Here is a 21,824-nt window from a genome sequence, read left to right as displayed (position 1 = left end):
AGACACCTGCAGACCTGCTTCACAGGCTGTGAAGTGACTCCCCTGTAGGTGGGGAGCTGGGGTCTTGAACCAGGATCCTCACGCCGATCCTTGGGCTTTACACCACCTGTGCTTAACCCACTGCTCTACCACCCAACTTCCTATCCACACTTTCATTCTTCTAGGGAGTTGAGAGTGTAGTGGAACTTTCTCCTTCGAGCATATAGAGCCTTGGTTGTCCTTAGCTTGATAGAATCCATATGCCAAAGTGACAAGTCTTGGTAAATACGGACTATAGCTCTTGTTTTCTCAAGAAGGGTAAAAAGGCACAGGTACACTTGAGCATACACTTTCCCAAGGCTTCTAGAAGGAAGAGAGATCTCCAAAGACTTAGACACTGATTACTTAATTAAGAAACTGATATTCTTAAGATTTTGCACTTGACAGTGACCCTCCCCTTCCTTGTAGGATTTGTGGGTGGGGGCAAAGAGCAAAGTAAGAAGAGGAAGTTGTAAATGATCTATCAAAAGTAGTAGCTACAGGACAAAGCCACAGTCTTCTCCAGGTAATATCAAGATCTTCCTATTACAGAACTAGGTGAATTCTCTCTTCCTTTTGTCTACCTGCTTTTCTTTTCTTTTTTTTTTTTCTTCCTGCTTTTCTTTCCAACAAGGAAAGATAGACACCTGCAGACCTGCTTCATGGCTTGTGAAGTGACTCCCCTGCAGGTGGGGGGGGGGGGCTCGAACCTGGATCCTTACGCTGGTCCTTGCGCTTTGTACCACGTGTGCTTAACCCGCTGCGTCATCGCCGGACTCCCGAAATAATTTTCTTTACAGTCAACAATATTCATATACTTTTCCCGTATTTGGGAGCTACTCTCCCTGATCCAGCTTTCTAGCCCTTTTTCCAGCCACGATATCATCTCCCCAGACAATATCTTAGGTCCACCTGCATATCAGATGTCAGGCTCAGGCAAAAATTAATAAAGTCATAGGGCCCTTGGAATATACCTACAATAGACCTACTAGCTATTTCCAAAATGGAAACCCCAAATCTTCATCTGGAATATTACAGCCTTTAGGTTCATGATTAGTCAACAATTCTGCTTTATATCTTAACTCTTTTTTAGCCACCAGGTTCCAGAGGCTACCGTGATACCAACTTGACTTCCCTGGGCAGACAACCCCACCAATATGTCCTGGAACCCGACTTCCCCAGAGCCCTGCCCCACTAGGGAAAGAAAGAGATAGGCTGAGAGTATGGATTGAACTGTCAATGCCCATGTTCAACAGGGAAGCAATTACAGAAGCCAGACCTTCCACCTTCTGCACCCCACAATGGGTTCATACTCCCAGAGCGTTAAAGAATAGGAAAGCTATCAGGGGAGGGGACAGGATACGGACTTCTGGTGGTGCTAATTGTACCTCTCTTATCCTATGGTTTTGCCAATGTTTCCATTTATAAATAATTTTTTTTAAGTTTTCTTAAAAATAAAAAGGAGAGGAAATGGTTACTAAATGCAGATATTGTTAGGGAAGAACTAGCTAGAGTCTAGATGCCAATGACTTCCTGAAACTCAGGAGTGAGTCATTGCCTGTGCAAACTCCTGCCAGAGGTAACACATGAATGATGGGAGCGTCAGCATTATCTATAACTGCAGGGGGAAAGTCCAGTGGCGGACACCATGACTTCTGACAGAGGTAAAAATGACTGCGGGACCCGGCATCTTCCTATTTTAAGTAGTACAATAATTCTAAGTGTGTGTGTGTGTGTGTGTGTGTGTGTGTGTGTGTGTGTGTGTGTATGTCCTGCTTGCGCTTATGCCCTAAGCATATTCCAACTTTCTGATCAGGAATAACATATTCATTTTATTCTTTTAAGAGATTTATTATTTGCTACTACTATTAACATGACTACTTTTCTCAGCCACAAAGAACTTTTTATCAAAGGACAGTTTGTCAATGTTTGCTTTGCCGTAATGAAAAAAATTAAGTAAATAATACAACTGCGAAAATGACTGTGTACAATAGCAACTTAAGTGATAACTACAAGGGCATGTAAATTGAGAAGTTAGGGCTCAGATACTGAATTTTAAGAGTCTACCTACGGCCATACCACCGTGAACACATTCTATCTCGTCTGACTGTTAGCAGACTGTGGGAGGTGGGGAGAACACATATCAGGCTGAGTAAGGACATGCTTCCCAGTTGAGGTGGCATTTGAGCTGGGTTTTTAAAAAGAAAGGCAGATTTTGGATTGACAGAGTGGAGGAGGAAGTTCTGAGTTGACTGACAAAAAGTTTGAGTGAATTTACACAGGTGGTGTTTGGAGGTCAGAATAAACTGGCAATGTTACAGAAGAGTTTGGGGAAATTATATTTAGTAAGACTAGAAAGAAAAATTGTCTATTTATTTATTTATTTTTTAAATACTTCAAGGCCCTAGAAGAAGCCTTTCTGTACTTTTTTTAAAAAATTTTATTTATTTTATTTTTGAGAGAGATTCAGAGAGACACACAGAGAGAAACACCAGAGCACTGCTCAACTCTGGCTTATGGTGGTGTGGGGGATTGAGCCTGGGATTTAGGAGCCTCAGGCATGAGAATCTGTTTGCATAACCATTATGCTATCTCCCCCGCCCCCTGTCTATTTATTTTTTACTTTCTTTTAAAGATTTATTTACTTATTAATGAGAGAGGGTGGAGAGAGAGAACCAGAGCGTTACTGTGGCACATATGATACTGGGGATCAAACTCAGGATATTATGCTTCTGAGCATAGTGCTTTATCCACTGAACTATCTCCCAGGTTACTTTATGTTTTATTTTATTTTATTTTATTCTTATTAGTGATTTGATACTGATTTTAAAAATTATAAGATCACAGGGGTATAATTCCACAACTCTCCTACCACCAGAGTTCTGTATCCCCATTCCCTTCATTGGAAACTGCATTAGCTCTCCCAGGATCACAGATATGGGTTGACTATTATATATATTTCTTCTACAGTTGTCTTCTTTTCCTTTTTTTTTTTTTTTTTTTTGCCCAGGGGGTTCAGGATGGAATTGTAGTAGCATCCACAACTTAGTGGCTGAAATGCAGTAAGATAGAAAGCAGGACAAAATGTTTAATGAACAGGAACCATAAAATCAGAATAGAGCAGATAGGAATAGGGATTTTTAGGGTGGATAGAAGCTAGCTTTTTTAGGTATATTCCTAGGGGTGCATGACTGTGGTCATTTTTGCTGGAGCTTGATAACTAACCTGCAGGTGGACTAAAAATAATGTCTGGATACTTGGTGTAAGAGTTAAGGACAGGATAAGAAAGCTGGATCAGGGCGGAGAGTAGTTTCCAAACTTGAAGAAAATATATAAATCCGATTAACTATTTACCATGTCAATCTGACCTAGGACCCATATCTATTCATATTTAGCACAGGAGCCTGTGTAACCTCTGAGTCCTTGTCAATTTGTGTTCATAGTTCATGGCCACAGCCAGGAACATTCTAGGTTGTATTCATTTTCAGGACCAGTTTTCCTTGAGTGGCAGAGTAGGCTGACCCAGCCTCCTTTCAGAGAGTGGGGCAATCCTTACCATTAGTAGTTCATAGTGAGGGTATGGTCCTGAAGAAGCCCACAAGAGGGTTTATTTTATTTTATTAAATTTTCTTTTATTATCTTTATTTACTTATTGGATAGAGGCAGCCAGAAATCAAGAAGGTAGGGGGAGATAGTGAGACAGGCAGAAAGACACCTGCAGCTCAGCTTCACTACTTGCAAAGCTTTCTCCCTGCAGGTGGGGACAAGGGGAATTGAACCTGGGTCGTTACACTCTGTAACATGTGTGCTCAGCCAGTTGTGCCACCACTTGGCCTCCACAAAAGGGTTTATGATGATGCTCCTGATGGAAGTGACCAGTGATGATGGAGAGCCAGATGACTTTATTTTAAAAATATATTTTTTCCTTTATTGGGGGATTAATGCTTTACATTTGATAGTAAATACAATAGTTTGTACATTCATAACATTTCCCAGTTTTCCACATAACAATACAGCACCTACTAGGTCCTCTGTCATCCTTTTCCAGGACCTGTACTCTTCCCCCCAATCCCCACCCCAGAGTCTTTTACTTTGGTGCAATACACCAACTCCAGTTCAGGTTCTACTTTTGTTTTTTCTTCTGATGTTATTTTTCAACTTCTGCCTGTGAGTGAGATCATCCCATATTCATACTTCTGTTTCTGACGTATTTTACTTTATTTTAAAATATTTAATTATTACGGCGGGATAGATAGCATAATGGTTAGGCAAAAAAGACTCATGCCTGAGGCCCAGAAGTCACAGGTTAAATCCCCCATGCCACCATAAACCAGAGATAAACAGTGCTCTGGTTAAAAAAAACAAACAAACTAGTAATTATTATTTGATTATTTTTAGTGAGAGATACTAGAACCCTGCTCAGTTCTGGCTTATGGTGGTGCTGGGGATTAAATTTATTATTTATTTTGTAGTATTGGTTTACAATAAGTAAATTAAAATATAGTGTACATTTTTAAATTTTACCTATGGCGGAAAAAGAAGAGGAGGGGGAAGAGAAAAGAACCAGAGCATCACTGTGGCATTTGCAATGCTAGGAATGAAAAAACTCTAGATCTCACGCTTGTAAGTTCATAATTCTTCCACTGACCAATCACCCAGGCTGGTCTTTGGTACATGTGCTGCTGGAGATTGAACTCAGGACCTTATGCTTGAGAGTCCAGTGCTTTATCCACTGCGCCACCTCCTGGACCACTTCAGGCTGGTCTTTGTAACAGCATTTGTAATAGCCTAAATCTCTTTGGTAAAGATCTCACTAAATTGCTGTTTTGTGTTTGAATTTCTTCATAATAGATATCCTAAATGCCTACGCGTTCTTTGTCTGTGAGCTTGATTTCTGGAGATTCTTTTCAACTCTTTCTGCATTCCCACTGTTTGCCACCCCACCCCCAGCTGTGGCCATTGGTAGTGCCAGGAATTGAACTTGAGACCTCTTGTATATAGGTCAAATATAAGTCCTACTATATAGCATAGTTACTGCTAAGTTGTCTTGTAGGATTGTGTTATATTTTAAATAATATATTTACTTATTAATAAGAGAGAGCAGGATGCCAGGGATGGAAAGGACCCCATCCTTTTAAATACAAAGCTCTAGTCATGGAACCACCTATCCAATTGTCATTGCTATTATTTATTTTTTTAATTATAAAAGGTATGTTTTACTTGTTTTATTTTAATGAGAGCGATACAGAGAAAGAGACCAGAGCACTACTCAGCTCTGGTTTATGGTAGTATGAGGGATTGAACCTGGGGCTTTGGAACCTCATGTATGAAAGTCTTTTTGGACAACCATTATGCTATTTCCCTCACCTTGATGTAATTTAAAAATATGCTTTTATGGTGAGGATTTTGGTCTGGACATTAATTTTACTCAAAGGTAGTTTCTTTCATTGACCAATAGGTGGTGGTGTGGTGTTAGTTTTGAACTTCTCTAGCTGGGCCTTGGGATGGAGAAAGGTTGGCAGGCTCTTAGTCACACAGTCTTGGACCAAATGAGGCACTGAAACACTGGGCTGTTCCTTTTCTCCTTGAATCAGGATCAAGTCTTGTATCGGTCTCTTCATACAGGTCCCTGTGGCAGAAAGTGAATTTTGCTGGAATTTCAGTCTAAGAGGAAAAAAGTCCATTTTCAAGTGTCTTCAAATCAAAATTAATTTAATGCTTTAGTGTCATGTAAATGTACTGTCTGTTACACACACACACACACACACACACACACACACACACACTATTGAGTAAAGTCTGTTGTTCTATTCTAAAATTATTTAATTTATTTTTTAATTTAAAAAATTTTTTTTTATTTAAGAAAGGATAAATTAACAAAACCATAGGGTAGGAGGGGTACAACTCCACACAATTCCCACCACCCAATCTCTATATCCCATCCCCTCCCCTGATAGCTTTCCTGTTCTCTATCCCTCTGGGAGCATGGACCCAGGGTCATTGTGGGTTGCAGAAGGTGGAAGGTCTGGCTTCTGTAATTGCTTCCCCACTGAACATGGGCATTGACTGGTCGGTCCATACTCCCAGTCTGCCTCTCTCTTTCCCTAGTAGGGTGGGTCTCTGGGGAAGTGGAGCTCCAGGACACATTGGTGGGCTCTTCAGTCCAGGGAAGCCTGGCCGGCATCCTGATGGCATCTGGAACCTGGTGGCCGTGTAATGAAGCTGAAGGGTTGTCATTCCACATGTGAAGTCTCTGGACACAGTCTGAGCTGAATCATGTTGAGGTGGCAATCGTTGTGTTGATTAGCTTGCGATCGGCAGATGCAATATTATTTGATATGGATTGGGAAAGGCATGCGGGAAAGTGGGCCCTATCCTAAGGTTCCAGGACTGGGGGAAATATAGGCTCTATAGTGGAGATGTGAGGTTCCTGCTGTCTTAGGGTTCAAAAAGACAATGAATAGTTAATGTTATCATCACATTATTTGGTAATTGGGTTAACTCTGAAAAGTCCTTTTGTTAGGGTTTGCTGTATAGTACCCAGTATCTTGTATGTAGCTGTGCCATTGGTTGCTTCTAAAATTATTCTATTTATTTATTTTTCATGAAAGATAGAGACCATAGCACTGTTCAGCTCTGGTTTAAAGCAGTGCTGGGGATTGAACTTGGGACCTTAGAACTTCAGGAATGAGAGTCTTTTGGCATAACCATTATGCTGGCTTCCCAGCCCAGTCCTCTCCTATTTTAGAAGAGTCTTCCAGGTCTTGCCATTCTTCTGTTCAAAAATAGCCACTTTGTGTCCAGGTCTGGTCATGTAATGTGGATTGCATCTCTTACCTGCAATTAATTCCCTGGAACCATTTCACCCTCAGAGGTTAGAGTGACTTTCAAACTTGTCTTTAGGGGGCTGGGTGGTAGCCAGCAGGTAAAGGGCACATGGCGCCATGCGCAAGGACCAGTGTAAGGATTCTGGTTTGAGCCCCCGGCTCCTCACCTGCAGGGGAGTCCCTTCACAGGCAGTGTAGCAGGTCTGCAGTTGTCTTTCTTTCTCTCCCCCTCTTTATCTTCCCCTCCTCTCTCCATTTCTCTCTGCCCTATCCAACAATAACAAAAGCAATAACAACAACAGCAACAAAAGGAAAAAAATAGCCTCCAGGTGCAGTGGATTTGTAGTGTAAGTACTGAGCCACAGCAATTAGCCCTGTAAACAAAACAAAACAACAAAAACCCAACTTGTCTTTGACCTGTTGTGAGGGACTGTTTTCTGAGGGAACCTTATTTTCTGAAGTCTGAACCTTAGTTTCAGACTTCATGGATTTCTGTTTTATTGGAAAAGATATGACACCATTGCTGAGACAGTACAGTGGCTATGCCTAATGCCCCAGGTTCAATCCCCAAACCACCATAAGCCAAAGGCAAGCTGTAATATAGTTAAAATAAAATAAAATAAAATAAAATAAAATGGGCAAGGGTAGATAGCACAGTGATTATGCAAAGAGTCTCTCATGCTTGAGGCTCCAAAGTCCCAGGTTCAATCTCCCTGCACCACCATAAGCCAGAGCTGAGCAGTGCTCTGGTAAAAAAAAAAAAAAGAAAAGAAAAAGAAAAAAGAAAAGAAAAAGAAGAATACTATGATTTCTCAAGGTTGGGAATCAATAATCACCATTCCAAGAATTCCCAATAAAATTTTATTGCTTAAAATAATAATAAATAAATAAAATAATAAAGATACAATGGTGTTGTATCTTTTGATTAATGATTAATCTTTACTGTCTCTTTCTGGACAAAATTTTGTTTCCCGATGGTAGGGAGCAAATCCATAACATTATAATTTATTGACAAAATAAGCACCGGGTAAAATATAGGAGTTACTTTTCTGCTCTTCACATTTTGGAATTGCTCACAATTAATATTCTTAGCCCCAGGCAAGGGAGATAGTATAATGGTTATGCAGAGTCTTTTATATCTGAGACACCAAAATCCCAGGTTCAGTCTCCAGCACCAGCAAAAGCCAGAATTGAACAGTGCTCTATTCCCCACCCCCCACCCCCTTTTTCACCTCAGCTTGGGTGTCTAGTGATACTGAGGACTGAGCTTGGGAACTTTGGCACCTCAGGCATGAAAGCCTTTTTTTTTCCCCCAGAACCATTATGCTATCTCCACCCAGTTTATAAAGAAAACTGTACATTTGTGAGCAGACTTTAGTGTGAACCAAATTTTTCTGTTTCTGAGATAAATATCAAGAAGTATAATTGCTGGATTATACAGAAGTTGCATTTTTAGTTAATAATAATTAATAGTTAATTAATAATTAACTAATTATTGATTAATTAATAATTAACTAATTATTAATTAATAGTAGTTAATAATAATTAATAATTAAGTTGCATTTTTAGTTAATAATAATTAACTGTGAGAAAGGCGAGATAGGCCAGATCACTGTTCAGCTCTAGCATATGGTGGTGCTGGGATTGAACCAGGGGCTTCTGGGGCTTCAGGCATGCAAGCTGTGGCTCTAACAGATTGAATTTTTTTTCTCTCCAGAGAAACTCCTAGTCTGTTTGTTAGAGTGAAAATATCAATTTATATTCCTACCATCAATGTATAAGAGACTCAGTTCTGTGTGTGTGTGTATGCACACAAATACATTTATATTTATATATAGCTATTTTGGAGTGGATGGTAGTAAATTTCATTCAGTTAGTTCTTCTGTAAGAATTTATTGCTAAAGGCAGGGGGGACAGCATAATGGTTATACAAAGAGACTCTCATGCTTGAGGCTCCAAAGTCCCGGATTCAACCCCCTGAATCACCATAAACCAGAGCTGAGCAGTGCTCTGTAAGGGGGTGGGGTGGGGGGCAATGATGTACCTGGTTGACCTCACACATTACAGTGCACCTAGATTTAAGCCCCATTTATAGGGGGGAAGCTTAATGAGTGCTGCAGGTGTCTCTTTCTCCCCTCTTCCCCCCCCAATTTATTTCTGTCTCTTTCCAAAAGAAAGAAGGAAAGAAAGGAGAAAGGAAGAAAGGAGAAAGGAAGAAAGAAAATGGGGGGGGGTCTATTACTAGTCACATATTTCAGGAAGAGTGAAGGGTTCTAGAACTAAATATTTATAATCCATACCTCCCATAATGTTATCTTTCAGTGCATATAGGCACATAGCAGACATCATAATTTAGCATAATGGTTACAATAAGGAAGTAGTACATATAGAATGCTTTGGGACTCATAGAAAGGTCACCTACAAGTTTCTAAGAAAAAACCCGTTTATTGTGCTTTTCAGTCATTCTTGTTGGAGCCTTTGAGTTGATTACCTGTTAGGAACCAAGCAGAGAGATTTCAGCAGAGTTCTCAAAAAATCTCATTTTTCTTGGTGAAATGAACTGATGCAGCTGAATTAATTTAGGAAGGATTTCTTTTTTTTTTTAGATATTTATTTTATTTATTCCCTTTTGTTGCCCTTGTTGTTTTATTGTTGTAGTTATTATTGTTGTTGTCGTTGTTGGATAGGACAGAGAGAAAGGAGAGAGGAGGGGAAGATAGAGAGGAGGAGAGAAAGCTAGACACCTGCAGACCTGCTTCACCGCTTGTGAAGTGACTCCCCTGCAGGTGGGGAGCCGGGGTTCGAACCAGGATCCTTATGCCGGTCCTTGTGCTTTGCGCCACCTCCGCTTAACCCGCTGCGCTACAGCCTGACTCCCCAGGAAGGCTGTTTCTAACTCCGTGTGCTCATATGACTTGCAGGGTTAGAAGACTAGAGCAGTTCCACTGCTCCTGGAAGCCATTTTTCCCTTTTGTTGCCCTTATCTTTGTTATTATTGCTGTTATTCTTGTTGGGTAACTAGAGCAGTTTTTAAGCAGCATACTTTGTATTTATAAACGGTTTGACATAATCATCTTCTTGGTCAACAGGTTCTTTGGTTGGAGATGCTACCTTGAGGTAAGAATGAAGCTATCATAGTGTACTTTTTTTTTCATTTTTTATATTTATTTATTTTCCTTTTTTGTTGCCATTGTTGTTTTTCATTGTTGTTGTAGTTGTTGTTGATGTCATCGTTATTAGATAGGACAGAGAGAAATGGAGAGAGGAGGGGAAGACAGAGAGGGATGAGAAAGATAGACACCAGCAGACCTGCTTCACCACCTCTGAAGTGACTCCCCTGCAGGTGGGGATCGGGAGCTCCAAAGCGGATCTTTACGCCGGTCCTTGCGCTTTGCGCCACTTGCACTTAACCCAGTGCGCTACCGCGCGACTCCCCATAGTGTACTTTTAATTCAACCAAGAACAGAGGGTGGGAGCATGCTCACTGGACAGAGTGTAGGACTTATATGTATGAGGTTTGGGGTCCCTATGCTTTGGTGTCTCTCTCAAAATCAGTAAACATTTTATTCTTTTAAAATATTTAATTAATTTATTTGGATAGAGACAGAGAAAGTAAGGTGGTTGGGGGAGATGGAGAGGGAGAGAGAAAGAAAGGCACCTGTAGCACTGCTTCCTCAATCATGAAGCTTTCCTCCTCCTTGCAGGTAAAATCTGGGAACTTGAACCTTCATCCATGCACATAGTAATATGCATACTCTACCAGATATGTCACAGCCAGGACCCCAGTAAATCTTTTAAAAACTAAAATAAAGGTGCCACTGAGACCTAGTCAAGTTTTTTTTTTTTCTTCAGGATAAATTAATAAACAGTTTAATATGGAAGAATCTGAAGCTAAGTTGTTTTTTTTAAAAAAATTTTCAAAGTTTTTTTTTGTTATCTTTATTTATTTATTGGATAGAGACAACCAGAAATTGAGAGGGAAGGGGGTGATAGAGAGGGAGAGAGACAGAGACACCTGCAGCCCTGCTTCACCACTGGTGAAGCTTCCCACCCATAGGTGGAGACCAAGGGCTCACACCTGGGTCCTTGCACACTATAACATGTGCACGCAACCAGGCTTTTTTTCTCCACCTTGGCTATATAATGGTTGTACTTTATTTTTATTTTAGAAGATATCATTTATTGGGGGGATTAATGGTTTATAGTCAACAGTAAAATACAGTATTTGTACGTGTGTAACATTTTTCAGTGTTCTTTGTTTTAATTATTTATTTATTCCCTTTTTGTTGCCCTTGTTTTATTGTTATAGTTCTTTTTTTTTTTTTTATTTAAGAAAGGATTAATTAACAAAACCATAGGGTAGGAGGGGTACAACCCCACACAATTCCCACCGCCCAATCTCCATATCCCACCCCTCCCCCGATAGCTTTCCCATTCTCTATCCCTCTGGGAGCATGGACCCAGGGTCATTGTGGGTTGCAGAAGGTAGAAGGTCTGGCTTCTGTAATTGCTTCCCCGCTGAACATGGGCGTTGACTGGTCGGTCCATACTCCCAGTCTGCCTCTCTCTTTCCCTAGTAGGGTGGGTCTCTGGGGAAGCTGAGCTCCAGGACACATTGGTGGGGTCTTCAATCCAGGGAAGTCTGGCCGGCATCCTGATGACACCTGGAACCTGGTGACTGAAAAGAGAGTTAACATACAAAGCCAAACAAATTGTTGAGCAATCATGGACCCAAAGCTTGGAAAAGTGGAGAGGAAGTATTAGGGAGGTACTTACTGCAAACTCTAGTGTACTTCTGCTTTCTTACTTTGGTGCCATACTCCAAACTCAGTCAATTTCTGCTTTGCGTTTCTACTTCTTCTTTTTTTTTTTTTTTTTACATGCATAACATTCCCCAGATTCCCATTTAACAATACAACCCCCACTATTTCATTCATCATCTTTCATGGACCTGTATTCTCCCCACCCACCCACCCACCCCAGAGTCTTTTACTTTGGTGTAATACTCCAATTCCATTTCAGGTTCGACTTGTGTTTTCTTTTCTAATCTTGTTTTTCAACTTCGGCCTGAGAGTGAGATCATCCCGTATTCATCCTTCTGTTTCTGACTTATTACACTCAACATGATTTTTTCAAGGTCCATCCAAGATCGGCTGAAAACGGTGAAGTCACCATTTTTTACAGCTGAGTAGTATTCCATTGTGTATATATACCACAACTTGCTCAGCCACTCATCTGTTGTTGGACACCTGGGTTGCTTCCAGGTTTTGGCTATTACAAATTGTGCTGCCAAGAACATATGTGTACACAGATCTTTTTGGATGGCTGTTTTGGGTTCCTTAGGATATATCCCCAGGAGGGGAATTGCAGGGGCATAGGGTAGGTCCATTTCTAGCCTTCTGAGAGTTCTCCAGACTGTTCTCCACAGAGGTTGGACCAATTGACATTCCCACCAGCAGTGCAGGAGGGTTCCTTTGACCCCACACTCTCTCCAGCATTTGCTGCTGTTACCTTTTCTGATGTGTGACATTCTCACAGGAGTGAAGTGATATCTCATTGTTGTCTTGATTTGCATTTCTCTGACAATCAGAGACTTGGAGCATTTTTTCATGTGTTTCTTGGCCTTTTGGATCTCTTCTGTGGTGAATATTCTGTCCAAGTCCTCCCCCCATTTTTGGATGGGGTTATTTGTTGTCTTGTTGTTGAGTCTGGCAAGCTCTTTATATATGTTGGTTATTAAACTCTTATCTGATGTATGGCATGTAAAGATCTTCTCCCATTCTGTGAGGGGTCTCTTGGTTTGGGTAGTGGTTTCTTTTGCTGTGAAGAAGCTTTTTAATTTGATGTAGTCCCATAGGTTTATACTTGCCTTAGTCTTCCTTGTAATTGGATTCGTTTCATTGAAAATGTCTTTAAAATTTATGCGAAAAAAAGTTCTGCCAATATTTTCCTCTAAGTATCTGATAGTTTCTGGTCTAACATCCAAGTCCTTGATCCACTTGGAATTTACTTTTGTATTTGGTGAAATACAGTGATTCAGTTTCATTCTTCTGCATGTTTCAACCCATTGTTTCCAACACCATTTGTTCAAGAGACTCTGCTTCCCCCATATAATAGTCTGGGCCCCTTTGTCAAAGATTAGATGTCCATACGAGTGGGGCCTCATTTCTGGGCTCTCAATTCTATTCCACTGGTCAGTGTGTCTGTTCATGTTCCAGTACCAAGCAGTTTTGATGACAATGGCCCTATAATGCAGTTTGAGATCTGGCAGTGTGATGCCTCCGGTTCTGTTATTTTTTCTCAAGATCGTTTTGGCAATTCTAGGTCTTTTCTGGTTCCAGATAAACATTTGTAGCATTTTTTCTATTCTCCTAAAAAATGTGCTTGGGATCTTGATGGGGATAGCATTAAATTTGTAGATGGCTCTGGGTAATATATTCATTTTGATGATGTTAATTCTTCCAACCCATGAGCATGGAATATCTTTCCACTTCTTTGTGTCTTTTTCAATTTCTTTGAGTAGTGACTCATAATTTTCAGTATACAAGTCTTTCACATCTTTCGTTAGGTTTATTCCTAGATATTTTATAGTTTTTGTTGCTATAGAAAAAGGAACTGATTTCTGTATTTCAATTTCTTCTAACTTAGTGTTTGCATAGAGGAATGCTACTGACTTTTGAATGTTAATTTTATAGCCTGACACATTACTGTATTGCCTGATGATTTCCAAAAGCTTCTTGCTGGAGTCCTTAGGATTTTCCATGTATACTATCATGTCATCTGCAAATAAGGAGAGTTTGACTTCTTCTCTTCCAATCTGTATGCCTTTAATTCCTTGCTCCTGCCTGATTGCTATGGCAAGAACTTCCAACACTATGTTGAATAGTAATGGTGATAGTGGGCAGCCCTGTCTAGTACCTGATCTGAGGGGAAATGCTTCCTGTTTTTCACCATTGAGTATGATGTTGGCTGTAGGTTTGCTATATATAGACTACATTATCTTCAGGAATTTTCCATCTATTCCTATTTTTTGTAGTGTTTTGATCATAAAGGGATGTTGTATTTTGTCAAAGGCTTTCTCTGCATCTATTGATATGACCATGTGGTTTTTGGTCTTGCTTTTGTTGATGTGGTGGATCACATTGATTGACTTACGTATATTAAACCAACCTTGCATGCCTGGGATAAACCCCACTTGGTCATGATGAACAATTTTTTTGATATACTGCTGTATCCGGTTGGCTAGAATTTTGTTCAATATTTTCGCATCTATGTTCATTAGAGATATTGGTCTGTAGTTTTCTTTTTTGGTTGTGTCCCTGTCTGCTTTTGGTATCAGGGTGATGTTGGCTTCATAGAAGCTGGCAGGGAGTATTCCAGTGTCTTCAATCTTCTGGAAGACTTTAAAAAGTAGAGGTATTAGTTCTTCTTTGAAAGTTTTGTAGAATTCATTTGTAAAACCATCTGGTCCAGGACTTTTATTTTTGGGAAGATTTTTGATAACTGTTTCAATTTCATTAGCTGTGATGGGCCTGTTCATGTTATCCACTTCCTCTTTACTTAGTTTTGGAAGTTGGTAGGTATCTAGGAAATCATTCATTTCTTCCAGGTTCTCTAGCTTGGTGGCATATAGTTGTTCATAGAAGCCTCGCATGATATGTTGAATTTCTGCAGTGTCTGTTGTGATTTCTCCTCTTTCATTTACTATCCGATTTATTTGGGTCTTCTCCCTTTTTTGTTTTGTGAGTCTGGCTAAAGGTTTGTCGATTTTGTTTATTCTTTCAAAGAACCAACATTTACTTTCATTGATCTTTTGTATGGTTTTCCTATTCTCAATGTTATTTATTTCTGCCCTAACTTTAGTAATTTCTGTCCTTCTGGTTTCTTTAGGATTCCTTTGTTGTTCCTCTTCTAGGTCTTTGAGATGTGCAATCAGGCTGTTTATTTGTGCCTTTTCTTGTTTCCTAATGTGTGCTTGTATAGCTATGAACTTCCCTCTTAGGACTGCTTTAGCTGTGTCCCAAGTATTTTGATAGCTTGTGTCTTCATTTTCATTGAACTCTCGAAACATTTTGATTTCTTCCTTGATTTCCTCTTTGACCCAGAAGTTGTTAAGAAGTGTACTGTTGAGCTTCCACATTTTGGGACTGTTACTAATCTTTTGTTGATTGTTAAATGTTAGTTTAATTCCACTGTGGTCTGAGAAGATGCTTGGGATGATTTCAGTGCTCTTGAATAGGCTGATGCTGTCTTTGTGGCCTAACGCATGGTCTATCCTTGAGAATGATCCATGTGGATTTGAGTAAAATGTGTATTCCAGTTTCTTGGGATGAATGACTCTGAAAATGTCCAATAGTTCTAGTTTATCTATCTCTTCATTTAGCTCCCTTATGTCTTTACTGATTTTCTGCCTGGATGATCTGTCAAGTTGAGATAGTGGGGTGTTGAAGTCCCCTACTATGATTGTGTTACTGTTAATATGTTGTTGTAGCTCTTTCAGTAGAAGTTTGATGTATTTAGATGGCTTCTCATTGGGTGCATAGATATTAATAATTGTTAAGTCCTCTTGATTGACTGATCCTCTGAGCATTAAGTAGTGTCCATTCCTATCTTTTTTAATCTTATCTATTTTCAAGTCTATCATGTCAGATATGAGAATAGCTGTTCCTGCCCTTTTTTGTGGGCCATTGGCTTGAATGATAGTTTTCCATCCTTTCACTTTAAGTCTGTGTTTGTCTTGTTGAGTTAGGTGAGTTTCCTGTAGACAACATATTGTTGGGTTGTGTTTTCTGATCCATCTTCCTACTCTGTGTCTTTTAATAGGTGAATTCAGGCCATTGACATTTATTGATATCAAAGATTGAAGATATTTTAACGCCATTCTTGTAGAGTTTTAGAGTGTTTTGATATATGTCCTATTTGTGGTGGTCTGTTTATAGGAGACCTTTCAGAACTTCTTTCAGGGCAGGCTTGGTGATGGTTGCTTCCTTCAACTGTTGCTTGTCTGAGAAGGTTTTGATGCTTCCATCTAGTCTGAATGACAATCTAGCAGGATATAGTATTCTTGGCTGAAAGCCTTTCTCATTGAGCACTCAATAGATATCTTGCCATTCTCTTCTGGCCTGTAGTGTTTGTATGGAGAAGTCTGCTGCTAATCTTATGGGTTTTCCTTTGTAGGTGACTCTTTGTTTTTCTCTTGCAGCCTTGAGGATTCTTTCTTTATCCTTATTCCTTTCCAATCTAAGTATGACATGTCTTGGTGTCTTTAGGTCTGGGTTAATTCTGTTTGGGAACCTCTGGGCTTCTTGAATCTTTATGTCTTTGGTGTTGTCTAGACTAGAGAAATTTTCAGCTATTATGGCCTGGAGAACGCTTTCTTCCTCCCCTTCTCTTTCTTCCTCTGGTAAGCCAATAATGCGTATATTGTTTCTTTTGAAGTCATCCCATAGGACTCTGTTGTTGTTTTCAGCATCTCTTAATCTCTTTTTGAGATCTCTTACTTCTTTTTTTGTTGTCTCTAATTCATCCTCAATTTTGCTAATTCTGTCTTCAGCCTCATTGATTCTATTCTCTCTGCCCTCTACTGCTTTCTGGAGTTCATCTATTTTGTTGCCCTGCTGTGATACTGTTTTAGCTTGTTCAGCTAGTTGCCTTCTTAGCTCAGAGATTTCAGCTTTCAGCTCTCTAATAACCATGAGATAATTAGAATTTTCTTCCATATTCTCATTTGTTGTTCCTGCATTTCTGATTACAATTTTTTCAAATTCTTTACTCACTCCTGTTATTATTTCCTTAGCTAATGTTTGGATGTTGAACTCGTTGTTTTGTGCTTCACCCTCTGGAGGAGTTTTAGCTGGACTCTTGTCCTGGTTCGAGTCTCCAATATTTTTTCTTGTTGTTTTAACCATTTTAAATAAGTTAACAGTTTTTTCAATCCCTGAGTTGGATTTCAGTGGTGTAAAAGCCTTTTTTTTTTTTTTCCCCCTGTAGGCTATGGGAGCCTGAGGGCTTTTAAACTATCAATAGGCTTCTTAGCTTAATCACTGACTCCTGACCAAGAGATAAAGCAGGGTGTGGCAGAGATAATCCAGTGGTTATGCAAAGAGACTTTCACAGCCCCTCAGCTATGCCACGGAGGTATAGGTCTTCTGAGTTTCCCGGTTAGATCTCTGTACCCTGGTGTCCCTCCCTGTTGCTGCTCCAGATTCTGAGGGTAGTAGCAATGGAGACTCAGAGTTGCACTTGGTGAGTCTCTGGGGAGTCCTTTCCTCCCTTCAGCTGTCCCCTTGTTGGTGGAGCAGACTGGAGGTGGTGTCTCCACTGACAAACTGTCGAACTGTTAGCAGTCTACTTAATCTCTCCTTAGGTCCCTCTCTCCTCTCTGTCACCAGCCACGCGTGTTTGTACTCACGGGTGATTTACTGGGTTTCTGTGGTCATTCTAGTCCTGTCTTGTTTCGGTCCGGGTGGTCTCCTTTGGTATTCCTAGTTGATCCGGGAGAGGAGAGGAGAGGAGAGAAAGCGATCTGCTGCTCGTAGCTCCGCCTCCGGAAGTCGAATCTATTGTTATAGTTCTTATTGTTGTTATTGATGTCGCTGTTGTTGGATAGGATAGAGAGAAATGGAGAGAGGAGGGGAAGATAGAAAGGGGGAGAGGAAGGTAGACACCTGCAGACCTGCTTCACCGCTTGTAAAGGGACTCCCCTGCAGGTGGGGAGCCGGGGGCTCGAACCGGTATCCTAGCTGGTCCTTGGTCCTTGCGCTTTGCGCCACATGGGCTTAACCTGCTGCACTACCGCCCAACTCCCAGTTTTCTTTTTTTTTTTAAATTATCTTTATTTATTTATTAGAGACAGCCAGAAATTGAGAGGGAAGGGGGTGATAGAAAGGGAGAGAGACAGAGAGACAACTGCAACACTGCTTCACCACTCGTGAAGCTTCTCCCCTGCAGGTGGGGACCAGGGGCTTGAACCCGGTTCCTTGCGCACTATAACACGTGCGATTAACCAGGTGCGCCACCACCTGGCCCCCCATTTCTCAGTTTTCTACATAATAATAAATATATCATTTATTAATTAGAGAAATAGAAAAAGAGAAAGAGAACCAGACATCACATGGGTATATGCTCTGTTGGGGAACAAAGGGAGCCCCATATTTATTTATTTATTTATTTATTTTAATTTTTTATATTTATTTATTTTCCCTTTTGTTGCCATTTTTTTATTGTTGTTGTCGTTGGTGGATAGGACAGAGAGAAATGGAGAGGGGAAGGGAAGGCAGAGAGGGAGAGAAAGATAGACACCTGCAGACCTGCTTCACTGCCTGTGAAACGACTCCCTTGTAGGTGGGGAGCCGGGGGCTCTAACCAGAATCCTTGTGCCAGTCCTTGCGCTTTGCGCCACATGCGCTTAACCCCAACCCCCTTTTCTTTTATTTATTAAGACAAAGTTCCCACTCAAAAAAAAAGTATCTTGTGATGTCATATTTTATTTTCTCAATAGATATCAGGATATAACCCTCTAAGAGCTATCTGCAGTGAAGTTACATTAAGGAATCCTTGTTAGAACTGGAAGCATGAAGTAATTTCTGAGGTTCCTCTGAAGATAGTATGACACCATGAAGGGCTTTCCTATTTCAGGAGAAGAATTGAACCCTGGGAATTTGAAGACTTCTTTGACCCTAGGCAGTTCAGACCAGAGACCTGCCTGCTGTATGAAGTCAGGTGGGGCTCCAGCAGAAATGCCTGGCGAAGCACAGCCAGAAACACCACTCGGCATGCTGAAGTCAACTTTCTAGAAAGATTTGCTGCAGAGAGACACTTTGACAAGCCCGTCAGCTGCTCCATCACCTGGTTCTTGTCCTGGAGCCCCTGCTGGGAGTGCTCCCAGGCCATTGGGGCATTTCTGAGCCAGCACCCTCAGGTGACTCTAGCAATTCATGTCACAAGGCTTTTTCATCACGAGGATGAACAGAACCGGCAAGGCCTGCGAGACCTCCTTGCCAGGGGTGTGACTCTGCAGGTGATGGGAGACTCAGGTAAAGGGCAGCAGGGCATCTGAAGATTCTGGGAGGTGCTGTAGGAGCAGTGAGTGTGTTCTGTTATAGATCATATATATATGGCTGACCATCCCAGACTGGAGTCTTCACATCCAGAATGATCAGAGAAAGGACTAGGTCTGAAACTCATAGCCAGAAAAATATTCCAAACAGACACCTTTCTCCATTCAGCACTGTGACCATTCAGTCACCTTCAAATGACAGGGTTTTGTGTTATTTTATTTTATTGTTTATTTTTTTATTATCTCTTATTTATTTGATAGAGACAGCCAGAAATTTAGTGGAAAGAGGGTGATAGGGAGAGAGATAGCCCCCTGCAACACTGCTTCACCACTCACAATGCTTCCTTCCTTTAAGTGGTGACCGGGAGCTCAAACCTGAGTCCTCATGCATTGTAATATGCACACTCAACCAGATGCCCCACTACCTGGCCCCTTAGCTTTTTTTAAAAATTATTTATATTTATTTATTGTATACCCCTTTTCTTTCCTTTTCATTTGTTTTCAACCCGAACATTGCTCAGCTCTGGTCTGTGGTGGTGTGAGGGACTGAAAGAAAACTGCTTTTAAAAACATTTATTTTCACAGCCCAGGAGGTGATGGAGTGATTAGAACACTGAACTTGTACATGTGTCAGAGTTATGCTCTGGTTCTCTTTCTCCCTCCTCTTTCATTACTAAATAGCCTTTTTTTTTTTTTTAAGTTTTTTGGAAATTAAAAAAAAATTACCTTTGTTTACTTATTGAATAAAGACAGCCAGAAATCAAGAGGGATGGGGGTGATATATAGAGAGAAAAACAGAAAGACACCTGCAATACTGTTTTACCACTCACAAAGCTTTCCCCTTGCAAGTGGGGACTGGGGGCTTGAACCCAGGTCCTTGTGTATTGTAACACATGTGTTCAACCAGCTGTGACACTGCCCAGTTCCTTTTTTTTTTTTTTTTCTGAGGGAACTCTGGGAAAAATCTCATCTCTAGAAACAAGTCAGAGGGCTTTATACAGGGTATATATTTTTTATTTGGGCTATCTTACTTTTAAAATGTTTGTTTATTTGTAAAAGAAAGGAGAAGAAAGAACCAGAGCATCGCTCTGATACTTTAAATGTTGGGGATCATACTCAGAAACTCCTATTTGAGAGTCCAACGCTTTATTCATTGCACCACTTCTCAGGTTGCAATCTTACTACCTTGCCCCCCACCCCCCACATACAATTGTACTTGTTTTGTTAACAAGAGAGATAGGATGGGAAGAGGAAGAGAACCAGAGCATCACTCTGGTAAATGTACTACTGGGAATTAAATTCTTCACCTCATGCTTGAGAGTTCAATGTTTTTTGTTTTTTTAGTTTACTAATTATGGAGCAGTGGAGATAGCATAATGGTTCTGCAAAAAAGACTCTCATGCTTGAGACTACAAGGTCCCAGGTTTAAGCCCTTGAACCACCATCAAACAGAGCTGAGCAGTGCTCTGGTAACAAACAAAATTGTGTGTGTGTGTGTATGTGTGTGTGTGTGTGTGTGTGAAAGAGAGGGGGAGAGAGAGAGAGAGAGAGAAAGAGAGAGAGAAACAGACAGACACTAGGGCATTACTCCAGTACTTGTGGTATAGAGATTGAATGCTTGCTAGTCTTGTGATCTATCACTAAGCCACCACCTTGACTGATCTTGGGCTCTCTTTAGGTATCTTTCTGTTGTGTATATTGACTGAAGCAAATTCTATGTTTCTTTAGAGTATGCTCACTGCTGGAGGACCTTTGTCAACTCCCCACCTGGGGCAGAAGGTCATTACCCAAGATATCCCTCTGACTTCACGAGGCTGTATGCACTGGAACTCCACTGTATAATTCTAGTAAGTTACTGAAGGGACAATGATTTTTAACACATCAAGAATTGTCCTCTAAACTCCTTTTGCAGAAAGATTTATTAATTATAAGAGAGAGAGAGAGTGTGTGTGTGTATGTGTATTTCCCGTGAGTGAACACACACACACACACACACACACACACACACACACCAGAGCACCACTCTGGCACTTGAGGCTCCAGGGTTCAAACTGGGAACCTCAGGTATGCAAACCCTAAGCTCTTCCTGCTGAGCTATTTCTGGGCTGCTCCTGCAAACTTTTTTCTGGTGGTTTTGATGTGTATTGTTCTCATCATGTCTCTGCCATGTTTACTGAGATCTATACATGTAGCTTGTTGACCCACCTTAGGAAATGTGAAACTAAAACCATTCCATGTAGGAGACAGATGAGAGAAGGGAAAGGATGTACTGGTCTCTGAGGCTCTCATGCCTGAGACTCCGAAGTCCCAGGTTCAGCCCCCTGCACCACCATAAGTCAGAACTGAGCAGTGCTCTGGTAAAAAAAAAAAAAAAAAAAGACATTCAGAAGCAAAATTGCAGATATTATCTTTTTCCAAATTAGTTCATATCATTCTGTTGAAGACTTGCTGATGGGCACCCAGCAGTAGCACATCTGGTTAAGCCTATGTTGCCATGCTCACAAACCTGGATTGGAGCCCCCTGCTCCCCACCTGCAGGGGGGAAGCTTCATGAGCAGGGAAGCAAGTACTACAGGTGTCTTTCTGTCTCATCTCACTCACAAAACTTTCACTTGAAGATGGGTGTTGGGGCTCAAACCTGGTTCCTTATGCATTGTAATATGTGTACTTAACCAGGTGTTCCACCACCCAGCCCAAATTATCTTCCTCTCTATCTCTCCTCCCCTCCCCAATTACTCTGTCCTATCAAAAAAAAAAAAAGAAGAAGCCACCAGGAGCTGTGGATTCGTAGTGCAGGTGCCAAGCCCCAGCCATAACCGTGGTTGTCCCAAGTACATCACTTGAAAGTACTTCAATGATTTTATAGTCCGAATTTTTAAATGTTTACAGCTCTAATAGTCTTTAAAAAATATTATCCTGGG

General features: G+C 40.7%; 1 protein-coding gene and 1 long non-coding RNA gene across 2 annotated transcripts in view; one reads left to right on the top strand and one right to left on the bottom strand.

The window, feature by feature from the left end:
- LOC103126722 (uncharacterized) overlaps positions 1 to 21,824 on the bottom strand; it is a 70,641-nt gene that overhangs the window by 9,310 nt on the left and 39,507 nt on the right. The window contains exon 8 of the mRNA XM_060190827.1: positions 5,471 to 5,682. Within this exon, the coding sequence (XP_060046810.1) occupies positions 5,471 to 5,682 (212 nt within the window). The remainder of the gene's footprint in view (positions 1 to 5,470; positions 5,683 to 21,824) is intronic.
- On the top strand, positions 1,645 to 20,751 carry LOC103126721 (uncharacterized). The gene is made up of 3 exons (XR_009549534.1): positions 1,645 to 1,682; positions 9,935 to 9,962; positions 20,632 to 20,751. It is a non-coding gene; the product is annotated as an uncharacterized LOC103126721 (long non-coding RNA).

The sequence above is a fragment of the Erinaceus europaeus genome, chromosome 4 (assembly GCF_950295315.1).
Source record: "Erinaceus europaeus chromosome 4, mEriEur2.1, whole genome shotgun sequence".
Lineage (NCBI taxonomy): Eukaryota > Metazoa > Chordata > Mammalia > Eulipotyphla > Erinaceidae > Erinaceus > Erinaceus europaeus.
Note: the sequence above shows the minus strand (reverse complement) of the source record. Positions and strands in the feature narration are given on the sequence as shown.